The sequence below is a fragment of the Andrena cerasifolii genome, chromosome 3, assembly GCF_050908995.1.
Source record: "Andrena cerasifolii isolate SP2316 chromosome 3, iyAndCera1_principal, whole genome shotgun sequence".
Taxonomy (NCBI): domain Eukaryota; kingdom Metazoa; phylum Arthropoda; class Insecta; order Hymenoptera; family Andrenidae; genus Andrena; species Andrena cerasifolii.
This window is the reverse complement of record NC_135120.1, coordinates 19719256-19741020: the sequence shown is the minus strand read 5'-3', so window position 1 is coordinate 19741020 and position 21765 is coordinate 19719256. Positions and strand designations below refer to the sequence as shown.

At 40.6% G+C, this 21765-nt stretch overlaps 2 protein-coding genes across 2 annotated transcripts in view; one reads left to right on the top strand and one right to left on the bottom strand.

Moving 5' to 3' along the window:
- Window positions 1-21765, top strand: part of Eip78c (Ecdysone-induced protein 78C) — a 284379-nt gene that overhangs the window by 122287 nt on the left and 140327 nt on the right. The gene's annotated exons all lie outside the window — the stretch shown is intronic.
- On the bottom strand, window positions 3579-18367 carry Cat (catalase). The gene is made up of 8 exons (XM_076807791.1): window positions 18003-18367; window positions 10583-10757; window positions 10083-10224; window positions 7056-7206; window positions 6403-6582; window positions 5413-5604; window positions 4396-4632; window positions 3579-4098 (listed from the first exon to the last, which is right to left on the bottom strand). The coding sequence occupies exons 1-8, from the start codon at window positions 18339-18341 to the stop codon at window positions 3697-3699; spliced, it is 1818 nt and encodes a 605-aa protein (XP_076663906.1). The 5' UTR covers window positions 18342-18367; the 3' UTR covers window positions 3579-3696.

Below are 21765 nucleotides of genomic sequence, written 5' to 3'. Positions count from 1 at the left end.
CGTTGCCGCTTGTTACGTCCCTACCTAACGTCCTATTGGGGCCCGATCTTACGGAGTTTACGTATTTAACCGCTTTTGAGCTAATCCTTTAATGATTTATGCTCTGGGATAGTTGAGACAACCTTGTTTTTGTTATTCAATATTATTATTCGGGGATGTACCCTACCTTTCTTAGGGCGATAACGGGATTAACTTCCGCGTGATTGGACTCGATGAAATCCCCGATATTTCCCGCGCCTGGTCGGGTTTCGGTGTGGTCCACTCCCCATCAACCAAGGTAAACCCGAACTCAGGGGGTTCGATCTCCTCCCTGACGATTGGGGTTGTGATGACGCCAAAAAGCTCGTCGCCTGTCACCGGTGCTTCCCGATAATAGCAGTTTAATTTTCGTAATTGTGCACGTCGCCCCCGCACGATGGTTTCTCGGCATTCGGCATTTGGTACTTTCAATAACAATTATTAATCGACCGATAAATCACTCTCCACCTTCCGCGCCAGGCGCTACCGCGGGCAACGCTCTGCTCTTCAGCGGCACCATCGGGGAAGGCGACCGTGATTTTCTACATTCGCAAACATTTATTTAGGAATTCATTAATATTTAAATAAATCGCGTCGTAAATCTCTCGCAAAACCGCGGGCAACGTTCTGCTCATAGGTAGTACCATTAATCAACGCGACCCGTGAACTGCCAATGCGCATTTTCGTAATTGATTTTACTTTACCAAAGAAACGGACGCTCGATTTTAAGGATGGGGTGAGGGGAAGGAAACACTTCACTCACTGATGTAATAATAAAAATTCACTTTTATTTTCACTGCGGTGAGGTTCTAACAGTCTTTTAAGCTGCATGATATGAATATGTGTATCTGAATTCCAGAAGAAAACTATAAAATATGTACAACAGTTTACAACCTTCTTTTTTTTAAACTATTTTTTAGAATTTTCCAAAGAACGAATCTAAGTAAAATGCTAATCCACACTCTAATGTAGAGAAGTACATATTTTTAACAGTAAATATGGTGTACCTTTGATTCTAAGTTGATTAATTAATTTCTAATTAATACTACCTTTAACATTGATTAAATATGTAAATTATGTTATACGTATTCAGTCGATTGGTGGAATTGGTTTAAATTTCAGTTTTCAGATATGAAGCAAACATGCAAGAAGGAAACTGAGCATCGAAGCTGAATAAAATCGTTTAATAAAATCATTTAATTAATACAATACTATGTCCCAATTTATTTATTTTCTTCTCTAAATTATACATTTTTCCACATTCATTATAAAATTCGATCTCGTGTATACATATTTCATAAAACTCTAAAATAATAAAACTATACATGAAAATGTGCTTATTGCATTTGCTCGTGCAGCAGGGTACTTTCTCTTTCTCTTCTGCTTCGATTATCTGTAAATATATAAAAGCCACATTTTAGTTACAACTTAACGTAGAATTCATATAGAAATAGAGTGTCATTTTGCTATAGTAACTGACGAGACTACAAAATGTATCCGAAGAAGGTGAGAGCGTGTGGCAGAAAGTCTTGTTGCAGGATATTTAAATGCTAATGGTAATAATTCAGCGATATTTTATAAATCGCCGAACGCGAAGAGCGTAAGAGCTTCTTTCTTTGTGGTGCGGATACAATGAGAATTGCCACTGCTGAACCATAGTGGATACTATGATAGTAGTACTGTTTAGTTCGACTCAAGTAATTGTAAGCTCCCACCTTTCGCAATACTTTAATCAAGGGTGTTAATTCTGGTAAATTATCACTTCTCGTTCTTTGATTTGCTCTCCGGAGACGTTACTTTGTGCCATCTCTTTCGACGGCATGTTCTCCTGTTACAAAGCCCAGTTTTGTGCATTCTGAAAATTTTCGCCAGATTTTGACCCAGGTATCAGGAGAACACGAAGCGAAAGGAGGTATTCTGAATTTCAGCTTCGAAGGCATCCTCGATTCTCTCTCCGAAGACGTTACTTAGAGAAGCTCCTGCAATCTGTGCCGAACTTTTGGGAGTCCCCAAGACCCCTGTCGTCAGGGAGAATCGAGAAACCCTCAAATTCGGGCATATCACGGTACCTGGAGATTGGGCGGCCCCAAAGCTCAAAGAAACGCCAGAGATCGACGAGAAATCAGACGCGGCCATCGAGTGGAAATTGATTCCGGCGAACCTGCCATCACCGCAGGTAAAATAAGGTAATTATGGAAATAAAAGTATTGTGATCTACCCTCTGTCACTCTCAACTATCCCAGAGCGTAAGTTCCTGGATTAGCTCGAAAGCGAATCGGAAATATAAACTCCCTAAAAATTGCGGCCCCGAATAAGAAGTAGGAACGTAACACGAGCCAGTAAAGTTATTGATCTGGAATTACAATTTACGAAATGTCCATTATTACACATTCATTTCTACATTTTCACGCACAATGGGCCAAATATCGTGTTCCTCGTGTGGCAATCACCTCGCAATGGGCTCTATCAAAGACGCGGATTCTATAGGAAATGGTATTCACGATGTGCTCGTGTTTATTATAGCTGCCATTTCAAACATCGCAATAATTAATAACATTCCAGAAAACTATTATAGCGAATATGTTATACTAATTACCGCGTCGTTGCTCGAATATGATCGCGTATCGTTTCATCAGGAATTCTCATTTCGCCCCTCTGCATTCAGAGCTGCAGCGACGATGTTAAAACTTAATAACGTCAAAAGATCGTATTATTGGAATTGCAGTCGCATCGGAAAGTAAGTTGACACTCTTTAAAATCGCATAACTTTTTTCAAATTAATCCAAACGACTTGAAATTTTTTTAGAAGCTAGAATGATTAGTTTGCTAAACGACGTATTTCGTCGTTTTGAAAAAAATGCAACTGGTCGGAACAGCGATGAAAATAATGAAGGTAGTTTTTTTCAAATTTTTTTCTGAGCCTGTAAAGAAAATTCCAAAAACCCATTTGTAGATTGAAGTTGTATACATGCCGAAAATTTCATCTGAATTCGCGAAAATCGCGAAATTCACGAAATCAGCGATTTTCGCCCTTATTCTGCGATCTTTAAACGTGCGTAGCTCAGAGCAACGTTAACCGATTTAGATGAAGTTCCAGACATTATCTTCTAAAATGAAGTTCCCAGTGTTCCTATTTCAGGTCTTCATTATACGTAAGTAGCTTATACAGTTTATATAAATTATATAGTTTATACAACTATATAGTTTATCTCCCAGCGCTCCGTGGAACTTGCGCCGTATCTAACATTTGAGAAACTGTACTCATTTGTAACTGCTAAACGGTGCGCGACAGTAAATCATAGAGCACGGGGGTTCGAAGCGTTGCTCCTCTTCAGCCAGAATAATTACAGTTCTAATTACGACTGCTCGAACTGCGAACTGGCAGGTGTCTTCCAAACAATTTTCGCGTCCTATTAACTCGCGCCTCTCGCAGCGTCGTTATCTTAAAAGAGTTACCGTAACTTCTGCAGAAACCCATTACTCTTTCCAATCGCAAGAACCAAAAGGAGCGAAACAGAACGTGAAGAATAACAAAACAGGTGGGCGACGTTCAACAGCGATTTTGTAACGAAAGTAATAATATCCTTTATTCCTGTAAAGTAAAAACAACTGCATGGTGCGCGTATCTAACCTTAAGGTGAGACAGTATTAATTACAATATAAACGAATGGTGGTGCTTCACAAACTGGCAGTCTTGCCGAACACGTTGATCCTCACGCCAGCTTTGCGCAGGCCGTCCGTTAGCCTGCTTCCAAGGTCGATGTCCACCTCGGAGAAGTTCTTCACCGCCCTTTCGATGATGAACGTAGATGCGTTGCGAAGGTGCCCGACCATGTTGTTCACGAGTCGCGTTTTCGCGTCGGCGTCGAGCACGTCCCTCCAGAAGGTGGTGGCTTGGCCAAAATCGTCCTCGTTCACGGGTTCGTAGCGGTCCACGTCGCCGCTCAACGGGAAGCTCGGCGAACGAACGGCTGGGCACTCCCTGGGCCCGCAGAAACTGTTCGGGAAGTAGTTCGGTGCTCCGCCTTGGTTGTACAGCGACATCAGGCCGTCTCGTTGGTAGTTCATCGCGGAGATTGTCTGAAAGGTGGCAGGGTACCGTTTAGTTGCGAGATAGTTAGGATGCAGACAAATTTTCGAAGTAATGCGAGTGAAGGGATCGATTGCCTCTCTGGAAAGATTCCTATTTTCTTACTCTTCGGTTTAAGAGCCAGGGAACGCGTGCTACCGATACCTTTTGTCCTCTTTGTCGTTCGAAGACAATGGGCGGAGCAGGGTGAGAGAATGCAGAGGAGGAAGTTTTAAAATTTCACTGAACGCTTTAAGGTGCTTTGGAAGCGAGGGGTAGGGTGGGCAAGAAAGGTTGAGGGGAATTACCTTGTACGGACAGTTGACTGGTAGCTGAAGGTGATTCGGGCCAAGGCGATGCCTGTGGGTGTCGCCGTAAGCGAATAGTCGGCCCTGTAGCATTTTGTCAGGGCTCGGTTCAATACCGGATGGCATGTGAGCCGGATCGAAGGCCAGTTGCTCCACGTCAGCGAAGTAATTTTCAGGATTTCGGTCCAACACCAGCTTACCAACAGGGATGAGCGGGTAATCCTTGTGGGGCCATACCTGCTCAATTTAGAACGAGTCACGCGTTTAATCAATACTTTAAACGGTACTTTAATCAACACTCAAGGTAAATACTCAAAAACTCCTACGACCTTCGCACAGAAAATACATGTTAAGGGGTTATACCTAGTCAGGCGGCCGAAAAGAGGCGAATGTTTGTGATTTTCTTTTGAAAAAGCGCAAGCATATATTCTTACAGAACTTTTTGCCCTTAAAAGAGCAATATTTAAAGAACATTTGATAATTTTTTCGTAGAAAAACATTTACGTTTTGAATTTAAATAATCTGGTTCCGAATGACAGTGCTCACCGCAAAAGCAGATTTTTAAAAAAGGCTTCTTGGATGTGGGTTGTTAATTTATTATAAACGTAAATATTTTTCTACGAAAAAATTACCAAATGTTCTTTAAATGTTGCTCTTTTAAGTGCAAAAAGTTTTATAAAAATATACGCTTCCGCTTCTTCAAAAAAAATTCATAAATATTCGCCTTTTTTCGGCCGCCTGACTAGGTATAACCCCTTAATTCAGTGATGTACAAGTTCTCGCTCTCACACAGTCACTTAATAGCTGGACACTACTACATGAAACTCGTGAAAGCATGGTGATTCTGCTAATAATCGAAACTCATTAATTATTTAACCATCGTTCTGCAATTCAGTACGGCTTGCAACCCGTTGAACTTGTTCCGTGCGCTATGCGCATGAAATTTAAATACAATTATTCCGTGCGATAGCTCTGCTTTGCGAACGTGATGTAACAGAAATCGGTGATCGCTGTTACCTTGGTCAAGTCGAACGGATTCCATTTGAAGGTCTTTGCCTGGCTCGGAGTCATAACCTGAATGTAGAACGTCCAGGTCGGGTAACGTTGGGTGGCGATTGCGTTATAGAGGTCCCTGATAGAGTAATCGGGATCAGAAGCGCTCAGCTCTGCCGCCTTCTCCGCTAAAAGATTCCTGATTCCTTGGTCGGTCTGTATGAAATAATATTATGAGATTGACTGAGCGATAAGCACTGGAAGAGAATTCTCATCGCTAGCAGCTCAGGGTACTTTCTCTGCCGCTTATTATCAGGCAGCTCAAACTAACGTGCACATAAAGCTTATAACGTCGCAAATGAGTTTCGAAATTCCAAAAGGTTTCATTGTTAAGCTCCTGCGATTTTTCATCCTGCAACGTTATCAGTTAAGTGGAAACGATTATGGGATTATAACCAGAATTTCTATCGTTTCCAACACTATTTGCCAGATTAATTTTTCCCCAGGCTCGACCTACATTTTTAAACGCTCTGTCCATCGATCCGATTGACGTCACTCTGTATTTGTATTATTAATCATGCTTTATCTCCCTTTACATCCAATACGAAGCTTCGTATGCCGCATTGTCGATTAATAATAAAATTCCCCCTATTATTAAGTGAACGCACGAATATTTGATGCCATTAACTTCGTGCATATTTATCGCCAGCTTTGCTTGGCGCTCGGTTTAAAGGCGTAATTCAATACACTACAGTTTTAGCGTCAACTGGTGTCAAGAGGAACCTACCCAGAATTCAATCTTTATAATTACAGGAATTTTGAAATGTAAAACATCTGCAACAAATGCCGCGGGTTGATTGACAGTCATACAGCCTTTTAGCAATGGAATAATCATTTTAGTGTACTAAATATTGCGCGGTTCCTTCATCCCTGACGTTTCATTTACTGTTTCTAATTCCTCCAGAGTCTACACCTCTTAGCAACGTTGATTGAGCCGTGGAATAGGAGTCGCACCTTGTAATGAAATTTACAGTAGACCATCTCGTTGCGGGCGTTTATGAGCTTGAACGTGTGGGAGCCGTAACCGTTCATGTGACGATGACCGTCCGGAATGCCGCGATCCCCAAACAGGAACATCACCTGGTGCGTAGTCTCCGGTCTTAGAGAGATGAAGTCCCAGAACATGTCGGCGTCCTGTGCAAGACAATTCAATTAACAGGCCGTTTAGGGCCGCGCGCGATAATTAGGAAACACCGGTACAGTGTTCAGCAGAAACGATAATTGGCTTGCTCTCGTAACGGCCGCGCGAACGTGCAATTATGCGTCTTTCGAGGAGCAAGTCGTAACCAAAGACGTAACATAAAAGTGTTAGAGACTCGTGATTGCAAGTTTCCAAGCTCTCTTTCTCCTTTTCCGGTGCATGACTCGAACGTGTCGCTAGGGATGCAGGTGGCACCTGAACCGCATACACGCAATGGAGATTGAATTAGGGAATAGCAGAAGTAAGGTAGCGCGCTCTTTAAATCCCTAAAGATGTCCAATACAATGCTAGCTGAATATCGAAAGCATTTTCCAAAAATTTTCAATAGTTTCCCTCGAGGAACGGGTGGCTACTAGGGACAGGTACCTTTGATCCGACTACCGAGTAACAATAATTACAAATGAACCTTCAGGTGCGTGGCAGGGTTTCTCTTCTGTGTATGGATGAAACTAGGGAAGAACAGGGGGTCCTTGATGAAGAAGATCGGCGTGTTGTTGCCAACCAAGTCCCAGATACCCTCCTCTGTGTAGAACTTGACCGCGAAACCGCGCGGATCCCTGTGAATAAAATAAACCAACGAATTACCGACTGGAAGGGGACAACCGTGGCCAGTATGTGCGCCGATACAGCATGGATCGAAATGCTCTGCCCAAAAGCATTAAACGGTCCATTTTCCGCGAGTGGACACTCGCGATCCAATTGCGCGACGGCGAAACAACAAATCGGAGTCAGCCAATATAAAAGCAACGCAACACAAAAACTGTGCGATCGCGTGATTCGTTGGAAAAACTTTGCGCTGGTAAATTTTCAGAGAGAAGCTTTTGCGCCTGATCCGTGGATTTCTTCTTCGCGCCTTCTACTTGAGATTAATTAGTCTAAATACATAATTGAAACAGAAGGAGCAACGATCTATCTTGGTGTTTCTATTCCCTTTGAGTGTATATCGCCGGAATGGCGGGGACTTTAGTTCCTCTCTTGCAATTATCAGCTTAATGCTAACCACTAGGCTTTCACGAAATATACGCGACCTTTGGGGAGTTTCGAGGCAGTCGTTTGTAACAGCGATAGGCAATAAGCGCGCAGGGAATGCTTCAATGGGATGTAGCAGAAACGAGTCGTTTAATGAAATTACACTGTCCAATAAAATTGAACATTTTTCTGTTCTCTAACATTCAATAGCCGTTTCTTATAGATTTTTGTGCGCTGAAAACGAATCCGCAAATTGTTTATCGTCATCACCCTCAGTTTTCGAGAAATTCGATTTTGAAAAAAAATGCAAATTTTCAACTTTGAACATCTTTTGTGTTGAAGCAATTATAGTTATTCGGTTGCATGGTCTGTCAAATTATTCTATGAACCCTCGTGAACACAACGATATAAGTTATTATTGATTTATAAACATATAAATATATTTAAACAACGATCAAAGGGAAAAGGACACCCAAAATGCACCAATTTTTGCAGATATCTTGCTGTATATTTTCAAAACTAAGGGTCCAGGAGAAAATTTAACTACTCCACGCGATGCAGCAGGAATTTTTCTTTCGGAAACCACCAACCGAAGTTGTAAGTCACGTTTTGTTTTCAATACAGAAGCGAAATAGTTTAGTTTAGCGAAATGTCTTAAATTATAGAAATATATTTTTTGTTTTATAATTAAACATTACAGACGGCACTGGGAAGACTTTAAAGTCAAGGCGTCAAAAAATTCATCCAAATCGGTGGGACCTGTATCCCCAAAAGTTATTATCCGATTCGACTGAAACTTTTTTTATTTTGAAGAATATACTTCTAGCTAGGGAGGAAACCAGAACAATTTACAAAAATAACATTTTTTAAGAAAATAACGAGACTTCAAATCAGTTTTTCCCTATATTTTTCACCTTTTCAACACCTTTTAAAATTATAAATTTTCAATTTTTTGTATTTTTTCTGGTTTCCCTCCTAGCCAGAAGTATATTCTTCTAAAAATGTCTGCCGCGTCGCGTGGAGTAGTCAGATTTTCTCCTAGACCCTTAGTTTTGGAAATAAATTTAAAGATATCTGCAAAACTGAGTGAATTTCGGGTGTTCTTGTCCCTTTGATCGTTGTTTAAACATATTAAATGTTCATAATTCAAATAACTTATATCGTTGTATTCGGGAGGGTTTATAGAATAATTTGACGCAACAAACAACCAAATAACTATTACTATTTCGACACAAAAGATGTTCAGAGTTGAAAATTTTCAGTTTTTTTTCAAAATCCAATTTCTCGAAAACTGAGGGTGATGGCGACAAACGGTTTGCGGATTAGTTTTCACCGCACAAAATTCTATAAGACACGGCTATTGAATCTTACAGACCAAAATGGCTGTTGGACAGTGTTATTCATCGCTTGAACCGTGACATTTTTGGATTTACCGTACAAGTGTCTTACATTCTACGACTTCTTAGAAAGTGTCGTAGCTTCTTGGAGAAGAGACATGGCATAGCATAGAAAATTACATAGATTGCGACGAGGACGATGTAGCGTCGATAAACTTTCCGTGTCGTTTAAATCGTTTAAACATTCCAATTATATTATTACTCCGTCTTCAATTCACTGTGCTCTTTCATTCGTTACAGTCCGCAACGGTATTAGATATCAATTCTGAAGAGTAAACTGAAACTAGCCATTATAAATCTCTGAATTCAGATTATTCAGTTTTCGCATTGATAAATCCTCCGTTACATTCTGCTATTATTTTAATTTCATTTACGTAACGATACTGTTGTCCAACACCGTGGTCATATCGACGATATAAAGTGCATTTCCTTTTGACGACCTCGCAGTGAAATATTACAGCACTTGATACAACGTACTCGATAATAATTTCGACTGACACCGAAAGAATTATTTATGACGCTTTCACGGTGCACGCTACGCGGCATATTAAACGAGCGAATGCGAATCAGGTGTCCTTCAAACTTATCGAACTAGACTTGTAGAAAAACAGTGTCATTTGAAACGGTTTATCTGCCACGAATCCTCGTATGTTGTTCAATTACTGGACGCGCGCCGGACAGCGGGCACGGTATTTAAATTTATTTCGCTGCCGTAACATCGCCGCGCAAACCAGAAAGGGAGCTGTGGTCACCGGTGTCATGCCGTACGGGTATTCGTTGATTTATGGCCGTTTGATTCCCATTAGTCGTGCATGGGCCTACTGTCACTCCTTGGGAGTACAATTGTTTCATGATTTACGGTTGTAACTTGTAGGGTTTCTTAGTGTCGTTACTCAGAAAGCGGTTCGAGCTGTCGTTCGCCGTGATTGCTTCGTGTAAAACATGCCACCAGCTTTCGTATGAACGTTCCACAGAAACAATCAATTACAGTTGGAGGAACATCAATGGCAATCCGAAACCTCGGTGAAAATAAACACGCGTGCGTTTGAAAAATCAGCCGCAATTACCTGACCGTGTCAGCTGAGCCCGACTCGCCACCCACGGTCGAGAATCTCGCAGCGATGGGCGTCCGTTTCCCGATGGAGGAGAAGACCTTCGCCTTGGTATATTTCGTAATGTCGTGGGTAACTTCGAAATAGCCGAAAGCACCTGCAACCATACGAAAGAGAGCCAGTGTAATGCTCAGGGACCTTGCGGCTACGGCGCTTGCCCCGATTGCTCCAACAATCAAAGAGTTTTATTATCTAGAGCTTCAACATTCAGCATTTTATCACCTTAGATTGCGACTACTCAACGCTTTGCTTACTTTATCGCTAATAACAATATGCTTCAAATATATGACCTACTTGGCGTTTGACAGTAACAAGCATTCCAGGATCTGTTCTTTTTTTTACATAAATTCTTATTTACAGAGACCTTCCAAGGGAAATCTTTTGGAGAAATCATTTTCGCTCTGCGATACAGCGAACAGTCCCTGATACGCTTAGAACGTGACGAACGAACGTACCAGCTCCTTTCGCGTGCACCACGCGCTCTGGAATCCGCTCCCTGTCGAAATGCGACATTTCGTCCAGATAGACGAAGTCCTGCAGCAAGATGGGCCCGTGTGGACCCACTGTTAAGCTTGCCTTCTTTTGGGCGATCGGTGCTCCATTGCCAGTTAACAGCACATTCGGGTCACCCTGCAAACAGAATTATTAATTCATCTGCGGTTTATGCAACGTCCTAATCACGAATCATTAATAGACTATCCGGAGGATGACGTTCAAAAGGGATCCATCGATCTAACTTTCATCCTGCCGTCCTCAGATCTAATATCTCGAATGTGCAGTCGCCTGCGATGTGTGTGATCAGCAGAGGTAATTGCTTGCTAGGAATGCGTGACGAGAATGAGTGGATAAACCGCGCACGTAAAGATTTCGCAGGAAAATAGCCACTGTCACAAGCTAAACGAGGCCTATTCAGAATAGTGACGGTGCGCGATCCTCCTGCCACTTCGTATGTCGCAATCGTTGCGATAGTTATCCCGGATAGTGTAATTCCTAAGAGGCAGGCGCGTGAACTACTCTCGCGAACCACGGACCGCTACCTTCGACCCACTCTGCATTTACATATCGACCAATATATTCGATGCAAACGAGGGTCCAATTCGCAAGGGACTGTAGTGAAAGTTTCGTAACGTAGAATTCGCTGAAAAAATAGCAATTGGTGTTTCTGGTGAGTTGGCGCACGTTCGAAAAGCTGGAGATTGATTCGGACGAACTGGACGAACATTTTGTGAAAACTAGCGCAGGCAAGCGCGGATGGATTTCGGTGGAGCCGTCTCACCATTCTACGCTGAATAGGATCTAGCTAACTCGATGTCCAGTGAAACTATTCTGATGCATCATGAGTTTCACCGCCCATCTATATACCTGCCCATCCCGCTGAATTCCGCAACGGCGGATTAGTCAATGTTAACTGTAATTACGGGATACGATTATGGAATATTTTGCATCGCGCAAAATGTAATGTCTGGAACGGTATCGTAATGATCATCGCGCCAGTGTGTCGCGTTTCGGTCAGTGGTTTGAACCAAGTCCCACTCGATGAGCGCCGAATTAATACATGGACTAACGCAATCTCTATTCTCTGTCGAACAAATTTAACTGCACGTTACCTTTGTGTCTGCTTCGAACGCTTACAACTATTCGATCGCTGAAAATACATTGCGAGGAAAGTATAAAAGCGAAAAGGTTTAGAAGTTTAAAGAATCCTTCAAGAGCGTTAAAATAATTCTCAGTCTAATCCATCATTTAATTTTAGAGCTGTTACATGCCACAAACTACGCACTATGCGAGAGCGAGCAGTGAACAATAGGGTGGCTCTTATTTACTCTTGGTAAAAATATTTTCAAGGTTTCCTTCGAGGCACCCTCCAGAATAGTTCCAAATAATTAAAGAAAAATCTGTGTAAAGTTTGAGCGCAATCGGACAAACTAAAAAAAAAAACTTTTTTCCCCTCAAATTTTGAAAGTTTAAACGCTTCTAGAACACTTTTTATTTATGAAGGCGAAGAAAAAAAGTGGAATTTTTAGTTTCGAGGACTATTTTTTAAACATTTAAGGGGGGGCATATACCGAAATATGCCGAAAAGATAAAAATTTGTTTTTTTCTTATATTCAGTGTTTGATATGTCATGAATGTTTCCTGAAAAATTGGGACTGAAATTCGCAAAAATATCGAAAATATCGAAATATGAGACTGTATCTTCGATATTTTTGCGAATTTCGGTTCCAAATTTTCAGGAAACATTCGTGACTTATCAAACACTGAAAATACGAGAAAAAAAATGTATCTTTTTCGCATATTTCGGTATATGCCCTCCCTTAAATGTTTAAAAAATAGTCCTCGAAAGTAAAAATTCCATTTTTTGTTTGCCTTCATAAATAAAAAGCGTTCTAGAAGCATTTAAACTTTCAAAATTTGAGGGAAAAAAGTTTTTTTTATTTTTTCGGACTTTTTTCGAAAACCGTTTGTCGCACGAGAAAAATTAATACAACATAAAAGATGCTCCTTGTTCGGATCTACAACTTTTGTTTGACATATTTTTTTATTTAATCAATAACTTGGAGGATATTATATAAAATCGACTTCGCGAGCTGTTAAATAATGTTTAAATGTTTAAGGGCCCAGGGGCAAACTTTACACAGATTTCTTTTTAATTATTTGGAACTATTCCGGAGGGTGCCCCGAAGAAAATTCAAAAGTCGAAAATAATAGCCACCCTAGCGAACAACCGCCCCTAAAAGTGACGGTAACAAATCCTCGAAAATGAAACTGTAATCGGGGATCGCCCTGTCTATCATTCGCGTTCAGGTCGCCGTTAACGGATGGAGCGTCGATATTTAGCATTTTTCCAAGTCACGCAATCCGATATTTGTTTTTATGGCGTTGCAACCGTGGGCCTCTCGGTGCAGCAATTATCGGGGTTGATCTGTGACAGTACGTGACGCCTAAATGACAATTTCTGCCGATCTGATCTATCGCGTGGGCGGACTGCGACGTAATTTTTTGCAGTTCCGCGAAATGCATCGGTGACACGCGTCAATCATCTCGCCCGTTAACAGATAAAAATGACTCGCTCGAGGATACGGAAAATTACACGCGCTCGATCGCTCTAATGAATGCGTCGATACGCGCTTCAACTAGCTGACATAATCGCGGCGAAAGGAAAGCTACTTAAATGGCCCTCGTAAATCAGGCGCTCGTTTTCCGCGAAGGAAAACAAATTATCGCACGTAAACGAACGTTTGCAAACGTGTTTACGGCGCGGCAAATCAGAGGGGCGAAATAAAATAGATGCTCCCAGGGGCGAATTTGTGCAGGGTAATTGTGGGACAGTTGCCGCACCTTACGCAAAATTGTCACCGTGTCTAAATTTTGCAATGAAAATTTCTTCCAAGGATTCATATTATTAGTTGAACATCTTGCCCCACTACTAGCATTAAAGAAAATCAAAATTGTAATATTTGTCACCCTTAAAAAATTGAAACTAAAAACATTCATTTTTTAGGAGAGACGCCGCACGTGCGGGAGTGGTGTAAAAGTTTAATTTTCCATTTAAACTTCTTTATTTTAACTTTTTATTTAAAAAAAAATAGTAAAAGCAAAGTAAAATGAAAGATCTTTTTAATTTATACAGTTATAAAATACAATAAAATTGGAAAAATAAATAGGTGCAGATATTATTTCTGCTTTTCTAAATTTAATTGTCTTTTCTTCTTCCTTCCACATTCATTACACATAAAATAAAAATAAAATGTGAAAAAAGAGTAAGAAGCCCACAAATATGTTTGGATTATCAGATTTGTCGTTGAAAAATAAATAATTTGCCTTGAGATATCACGGTATCTATTTTGAGACACTTTTTTTTGTATTTTTAACATTAAAAGCATCGTTTAGTCAACTTAGGTACCTTCTGATACGGTGCGCATAAAAGTGCGGCATCTCTCCCAAATGTCCGGAAGAGACGCCGCACTTTCGTATTTCCCAGTGCTATGTCGAATATGACTTATTCTGTCCGAGAAATATTCCACAGAGTTCCTTTACCGTATTACAAAAATTCTATCACGAAAGACTATGAATTTTTAACTACTACGATAGCAAAAGTAAACTCGACGTAAACCTATTGAGGCAAAGTGCGGTAGGCTTAGCTAAAAAAATAGCAAAATCTTTAAAAGTAATAATGGAAACACGTTTTCGCTTATTAATCTAACCTAAACGAAAAATAAAATCAAATAAAATCGACAGTGTTGTATTTTATTACCGATAACCCTGAAATACCGAAGGTGCGGCGTCTCTCCCAGTGCGGCGTCTCTCCCGCAATTACCCTACAGGGCGAAGCCTAGGGCGGCGGATTTTGGGGAGCGACAAAATTTGTGCGAAAGAAATTGACAAAGGATTAAACACAGAGGCTTGAGACAACTTTAAAAACAATTCACTTCTCTTTCATATAGCGAAGTAGCTGTAACTCGTGAGTTGCCGTATTGAATTAATTTTTAAATAGTCTCGACTCTTTTAAATTAAAATATTTGATATTTCGCAAGAAGGGCGGCAAATGTCTGTCAACCTAGAGGCGCCAAATCTCCAAATCCGCCCCTGGATGTTCTATAATTCTACAACGATCTAACATTCCAGATTCTAGACCACGGAAAGATTCCGTGAAGTCCTCCTTTGCAAACTCATAGAACTGAATTCTTCGCATGGAAATTAGAAGGTGATCGTGCCCACCTCGTTTAAGGACTCGTATAAGCGTAACAAAAGCTCTTTCAACAGGCACGGATTCATTAAATAAGCACACAGGCGGCAAAAAAGGTGTGAAAACTTGAGAAAGTGATCAGTTGAGAACCAACGTCTTCGTAATCGATTTACGATTAACTCCCACCGAGCAATTAGAAGCTATAACGACTTACAGCTTCCCTCGTTCCCATGCAGCACTTCGCGTGGCTTCTTGAAGCCACTACGACGAGGCGTCGCGAGTCGCATGGGAATTTATGTAACTAACAACCTCGTCACCAGTATTGTTTCAAAATTACCTTTCCGGTCAGCCACGCTCCTCCGTGACTTCAGAAGCAAATAACTTCCAGAGGGACGGGAAAAGGATTTCCAAAGCGCCTCGGTGGCCATTTCGTTCGTCGCTTTCCAACGGGAAGATCGCACGAATTGTACTTAATCTCACCTGTGAATTAACGAGAACGAAATTTCCACGCGAGCGCATGTTTTCGCGCTTCTTCCGCGATGTCAGAGCTTCGTGGATATCGTCTGAGGAGTTCTGCCGCGCAACTTGGTGCCTCTATCGCACAGGTCCGATATAAGCTGACGAATATCAACGCAGTGGATCAACAGAATGGATCGATCTCGATCATTATCTAGCGAAAAATTCAGATGTAATTTGTGGGAGGCAAACACCACACATGTACATCCGTATCGATTTCTGTCGTTATCTGTAGAAAACAAAGTTATATCTGTTTAACCTTTCGCGCGGTCAAAGGCCGCGATGTTCCGCGGATTTTTCGATACACGCAGTGGCGGATTTAAGTAAAAAGTCGCAGGTTGCAAACGTTCCGGGACACTCTGTGCACGTAACAGAATTACAAATAAATTTACGCGCGCGTGGTAGGAAAATTATTCAAAATAAAAAAGTTTCAGTCGAATCGGATAATAAATTTTTGGGGATACAGGTCCCACCGATTTGGATGAATTTTTTGACGCCTTGACTTTAACCACTCCCCAGTGCCGTCTGTAATGATTAATTATAAAACAGAAAATATATTTCTATAATTTAAGACATCCTTAATGCAATGCAAAAACCTCCCCTTAATGATGCTCTTTTTCCCATTGGAACGAGACTATTATCAGTATTCCATTTCAGCTTTCAATGTAAGGCTTCCATCTATGTTGTCATTTCACCGAAGTGTCTTTCTCACACGCGTTACAAAACTAAAGCAAAGAGCGGCGTCAGGAGAAAGGGGGACACCATAGAAATGTTCTGAATTTTAAAATCTAACTTTTGTTAGAAACACTTTTCAATCAAATTATCGGAAATGTCTGAGAAAATCGAACATTGCGTTGAAGTGATCACCCTGTATAAGGGGGCCTCAAAATATTTAAGTGCTTAGGGCCTCTAGAGATCTTAATCCGGCCTTGTGTACCGTATAAATAATAATAACAGAATCTTCGGCTTCTCATTAGTAAGCACCTGATTATTAAAATATAAAATATAAAATATAAAATATAAAATATAAAATATAAAATATAAAATATAAAATATAAAATATAAAATATAAAATATAAAATATAAAATATAAAATATAAAATATAAAATATAAAATATAAAATATAAAATATAAAATATAAAATATAAAATATAAAATATAAAATATAAAATATAAAATATAAAATATAAAATATAAAATATAAAATATAAAATATAAAATATAAAATATAAAATATAAAATATAAAATATAAAATATAAAATATAAAATATAAAATATAAAATATAAAATATAAAATATAAAATATAAAATATAAAATATAAAATATAAAATATAAAATATAAAATATAAAATATAAAATATAAAATATAAAATATAAAATATAAAATATAAAATATAAAATATAAAATATAAAATATAAAATATAAAATATAAAATATAAAATATAAAATATAAAATATAAAATATAAAATATAAAATATAAAATATAAAATATAAAATATAAAATATAAAATAAAAAATATAAAATATAAAATATAAAATATAGAAATACTTCACTAGGTAAACTATTTATCAAACGCACTATCAGGTTGCTTACAGCGCATTCCGTATCTTGCCAAGTGGAACTAAAGGTCTTTCACATAATCATTGCATGATTCCACTGCAGTACAAACAAGATACGCCATCGGTTACGAGAGTTGTTCAAACAACGCGCATTTTCAGGCAAAACGTTGTCATGTCAGTTTAAGACGTTCGACTCAACCATTTAAATCGCACAAATATTCCACTCTTTTTCACAACAGAGTCGTGTTGCCGAGTGCTACATTCCCCGGGGTCTCGTACTCTCTCCCAGCAAACGTTTCTATCAGCTGTTATCGCCGATCAAACCTTATCTATCGCTTTCATAACGCGCGGGAAAGAAATTCCTCCGAGGCGATCACCCATTCTGCATTGCAAAATACGCGCAAAATTAAACAGATAGGATACACTCAGGAATATTATAATGACAGGCAGTTCACAGCCCATATTAACAAGGCGAATATCATTAACCATGCAGATCTGCTATTATTAGCTTCGTTTGCATCGCCACTCCAGGAAAAATGGCGCGTGTTTCGTGAACCGCTCGGAATAGGTGGGTGTACGTTGAAATATTACCAGCAGTCAATCTGCTTGACACGATACATAATATTTTGATGCCTAAACTGCAGTGCCGAATTTGCTTTCATCCTGCAGGCCAGAATTTCTATTTTCATTAACTGAAACCAAGCTGCTATTTTCCACTCGACTCAGAATTGGGGGAGATGCGCTACTCATAACTCCCGCAAACTCACGATCACTCCCACTAACAGCATTAAACATTCTTCGCCCAATAATCCACCACAAACCGGTACACATTAAAAGCAGAGACTCTTGCAATCGGAATAAAATGGCAATCTAAACGACTGCGAAGAATAACGAATTTCCAGTCGCGACGAGCTCGAGGAAGCAGGAATAAATGAAAGTCTCGTCAAGCGAAACTTGAACGTCCCTTCTATACATCGCAAAATCCTAACGGCATCGTGTGCACGCCTAGTCAGACCAAAACAAACGCGCTGTCCAAAAGAAATCAGCCAGCAAATCGCAGGAAGAGAGGCAAGAATACAAGAAATTTGGTCGTGCGTTGACGCGTACCTTTAGGGTGCTCCTGTAATGATTGAGCTGCTCGGAGGCAGGGTCCCTCTTCGCGGCGGACATCTCGTCTTCCTCGTCGGAGTCTTGTTTGCAGCAGTACCTTCTGAATGGGAGCCGATTGAGAGCCAGCGTGGCCAGGAGATTTCTCGCGGGGAACGCGCTCGTTCGCGTGCCACGTTGCGAACAGCAGCTACTGATCAGTCGCAATAACAACGGACTTTTATCATCCTGGCCGGTCGGTGTGTGGTAAACGCGCGTCGAAGCGGCGTTGCGTGCCGGTGCTCGGCCCAATGAGATCGCACGAAGAACCACAGCAAGGCCCGAGCCTATCTTCGACATTCTTCGGCACGACTCGCCGAATGCCGGTCTCCCTAGCGCCCTCGGCCGATGGAGCTTCCTGTAGCTGGTAGCTGTGGATCACGCGTCGTTCCTACGATCCTCCAACGGGCCTGAAAGACTCGAAAATTGGGTGTAGCTGAAAGTTTGCGCGAACTTTGTGCACGTGTTTCGCGAAACACTGTCGGGGGCTATTCAAGCTAGCGGCTGGCTAACTGTATTTCTTTGGGTGCTCGTGATTACGCTTTGCCGACTCTGTTACGCGAGTTTATTGCTGCAGTGGTAGGCAGTGTTACGTAGAATGCGTAAGAACTAGTATTTTCGGTGCCTGATGTGAATGGAGTTTCAGAGGATTAGTTAGGATGCTTGATTTCATTGGCGTTCAAGTGGGCGGCTAATGGACCGCTCTGGCCAGTGACCTTTCCAAGAATAGAGGCACAGCATGGTTTTTATGGAGTTTATAGAATGTAGAGGAATGGATTTGTTGCGATCGATACGTTGATTCCGACGTAACACTTCTGCGATGGGCTTGAGAATTATTTAGAGCTTTGTGAGGGAAATGGTCTTTTTGGCGTTTCGTGGAAGAGAGAACGCAGGGTGTCGTGGATTCTTTAAGGGGACTAGGCAGTCGAAAAATCGATTTTTTTGCATTTTCTGAAAGTACTATCTTTTCTCAATAAAATGCCGCTTGGTTTATAGTAAAATTCGCAAAATTGTAGATTTGACAGCTAAAAACGTCAAGCGGCAACATATAGCGTCGCCTTTGCCCAGAAACTTTAAACGCGTTTTTCTTGAATATTTTTTCTCTTCATTCTTTTTCATGATTGTGGACGAATTGAGGTTCAGATCGACTTGGAAAAAATTACAGGATGTGTAGAACATGTGCCATTTCGGCGCAAACCTCTGATATGGTCCGTAAAAATTCGAGACTTTCATAAAAAAAATTAAGAAGTCACCGGATTTTGGTAACACTTTTTAATTTTTTTTATGAAAATCTCGAATTTTTACAGACCAAATCAGTGGTTTGCGCCAAAACGGCACATGTTCTACACATCCTGCAATTTTTTCCAAGTCGATTTGAACCCCAATTCGCTCGCAATCAGGAAAAAATGAAGAGGAAAAAATATTCGAGAAACCGGGAGAGTAGAATGTACCCTTAAGCATTGCTGAAGTTTTATCTACCTACTGTGGGTAGATGAGACATCGGTGGTACGTACTTTCACGGTTCGATGCAATGCAAAGAAAATTTCCATTTGTAGATTCTGCGACGGAGTAGTCGCTAGAAACTCCATCCGCATTTAGAAAATCAAGGGTCTTGCTTCGCGTTACTGCAACGCGGTTGCTTAAAGTTCGATGAAAAACTACCTAAACGCCGTTACGCAAAATAGAGAAAATGTCTGTTGCGATAACAAAAAAAAAAAGGAAAACTCATGTTCAGCGAGTTAGACGATGAAATAAGCCGAAGCGCGGCTGGATTTCTACACTAGTCAGGGACTTTATATAATTTGCATCGTTCGCGGCGTGTAAGAGGCTTGCCGGTCGTTTTTCTTCGCTTCGTAATAACAACTGCCTACTTGGGTAGCAATCGAACGATAAATCTGTCCACTTGCTCGATACCTCTCCACGGGATGATATAGGTTTGCGCAAACTTTATCGAATTATGCGCGTGCTTTGACGAAAGGTTCGGGTCTGTTCCATTTTCTTGATCGTTCCTAGTCTCTTGGTATGATCATCGAAGTAATTACGTTGCTGAAAATAATCAGGGGATCACATATTTTCCAAAACATTCGTGTTATGTAAATGAAACGTTAAATATTGCGTTGATGCATAATTATCAGGCGTTTTTATTGGCGGGTTATTTGTTAATAGAATTTGCTGTTTTGTTTACTTTTGTTTAATAAGAATACTGTATTCTTAGGTTATAGAAATACGCGTCGATAATCATGCTCATATTCGTCGTATTATGCTTTACCACAACAAAAACAATCAGCGAAAGTCGATGCAGGGAATGGTTTGCCCGTTTCCAATATGGCGACACTAGCTTGGAAGATAAGCGAGGAAGAGGTCGACCATCGAATTCCGACGACCAGGCGCTCTTGGCAGCCGTGGAAGGGGACGGAAGCTTGACAACTCGAATGCAGGCCGAAGACTTCAATGTGGACCATTCAACCATCGTTCGTCGTCTGAAAAAGCTCGGGAAGGTATGGAGAGTGGCTGGATGGGTCCCCCACGAACTCTCCGATAACAACGAAGCTGAACGTGTCCGAATTTTTATGTTTCTTGTTTTCATAATAAATATTGTTTTAAAAATGCCTGATAATTATGCACCAATCCTGTAACAAAGAGTCGCGCACGAGGCCCAGTGACGCGCTCGAAGTTCGAGGGCCCTTCTTATGACCTTAGTCGTAAGGATGAGCAGGGAAAGCGTTCGTGGTGGAGGCGAAAGCGTCCTTTTCTTTTAGGAAAAGCTTTCCGGGAGGACGAGTCACGTGCGGAATGGGCAGAGTGATTTTAACAAGCAAATGTGTTGTCTCGCGTCGTGTCGCGTTGAAGTAGTAACGATAGTTTTAGTTGCTTTTAATTCTCAGCCTTTTTCTGTATCATATTTTCTATTTGTAAATACACCCACTACAAATATTAATTCCCTATATGCAGTTTTCTATCCAGATCCTGATGTTTCCTCAGACCCCCCCTAATCGTTTTAAGCAATCCGTTTCGCGGAACGAGATTACGCAAAATTCAAGGCAATGAGTCACGCGAGCAAGACTTGCGGAACATCGATAGAAACAACAAGAACGTCTAACGCGAATATGGAACGAAACCATGTAGTGTCTTTTAGCGCGGTGTTTATTCAGGACAGTACACAGATGCCCCACTGCGATATGGTAACTGATTAGGTATTCGCGTGTCTAATCGATCAGGTACGCGATACGATCAATTTTATTATCTTGTGATGCAGTTTAGCGAATCTCAGTTTATACTCTTCGAGCGTAAATGAATCGATAAAAGGAAGAATCAATCTCTACTGTTAAAACGAATCCCTCTATTTGAAATAGAGTTGATATGTTCCTCAGCCTCGGCACTGAAGTTCGCCAAACATGAGTCTGTAATTATTTTGATAAGCGGTACAAAAAAGTTATTCGCTTATTGCAGTAGCATTACGAGCTTGCGGAGAGTGACCCACTGTATATAAGGTGATCACGATCATTTTCGAATAACATAACGTGAGATGCGGTTGCGCGTATCAGAGCCACACAATTCTTTATGATAATGCAATACTCGGGCACAATAACGCGATAAAATTGGATTCTCATTCTCGCGCACCTTTGAGCATAGATCCTGGCAGCGTTCTCTCAAAGAGGACTGTTTCTTCCTTAACCTAATAAGACCGAGCGGGGCTTGGTCAACTATTTATTACTGCACTTCA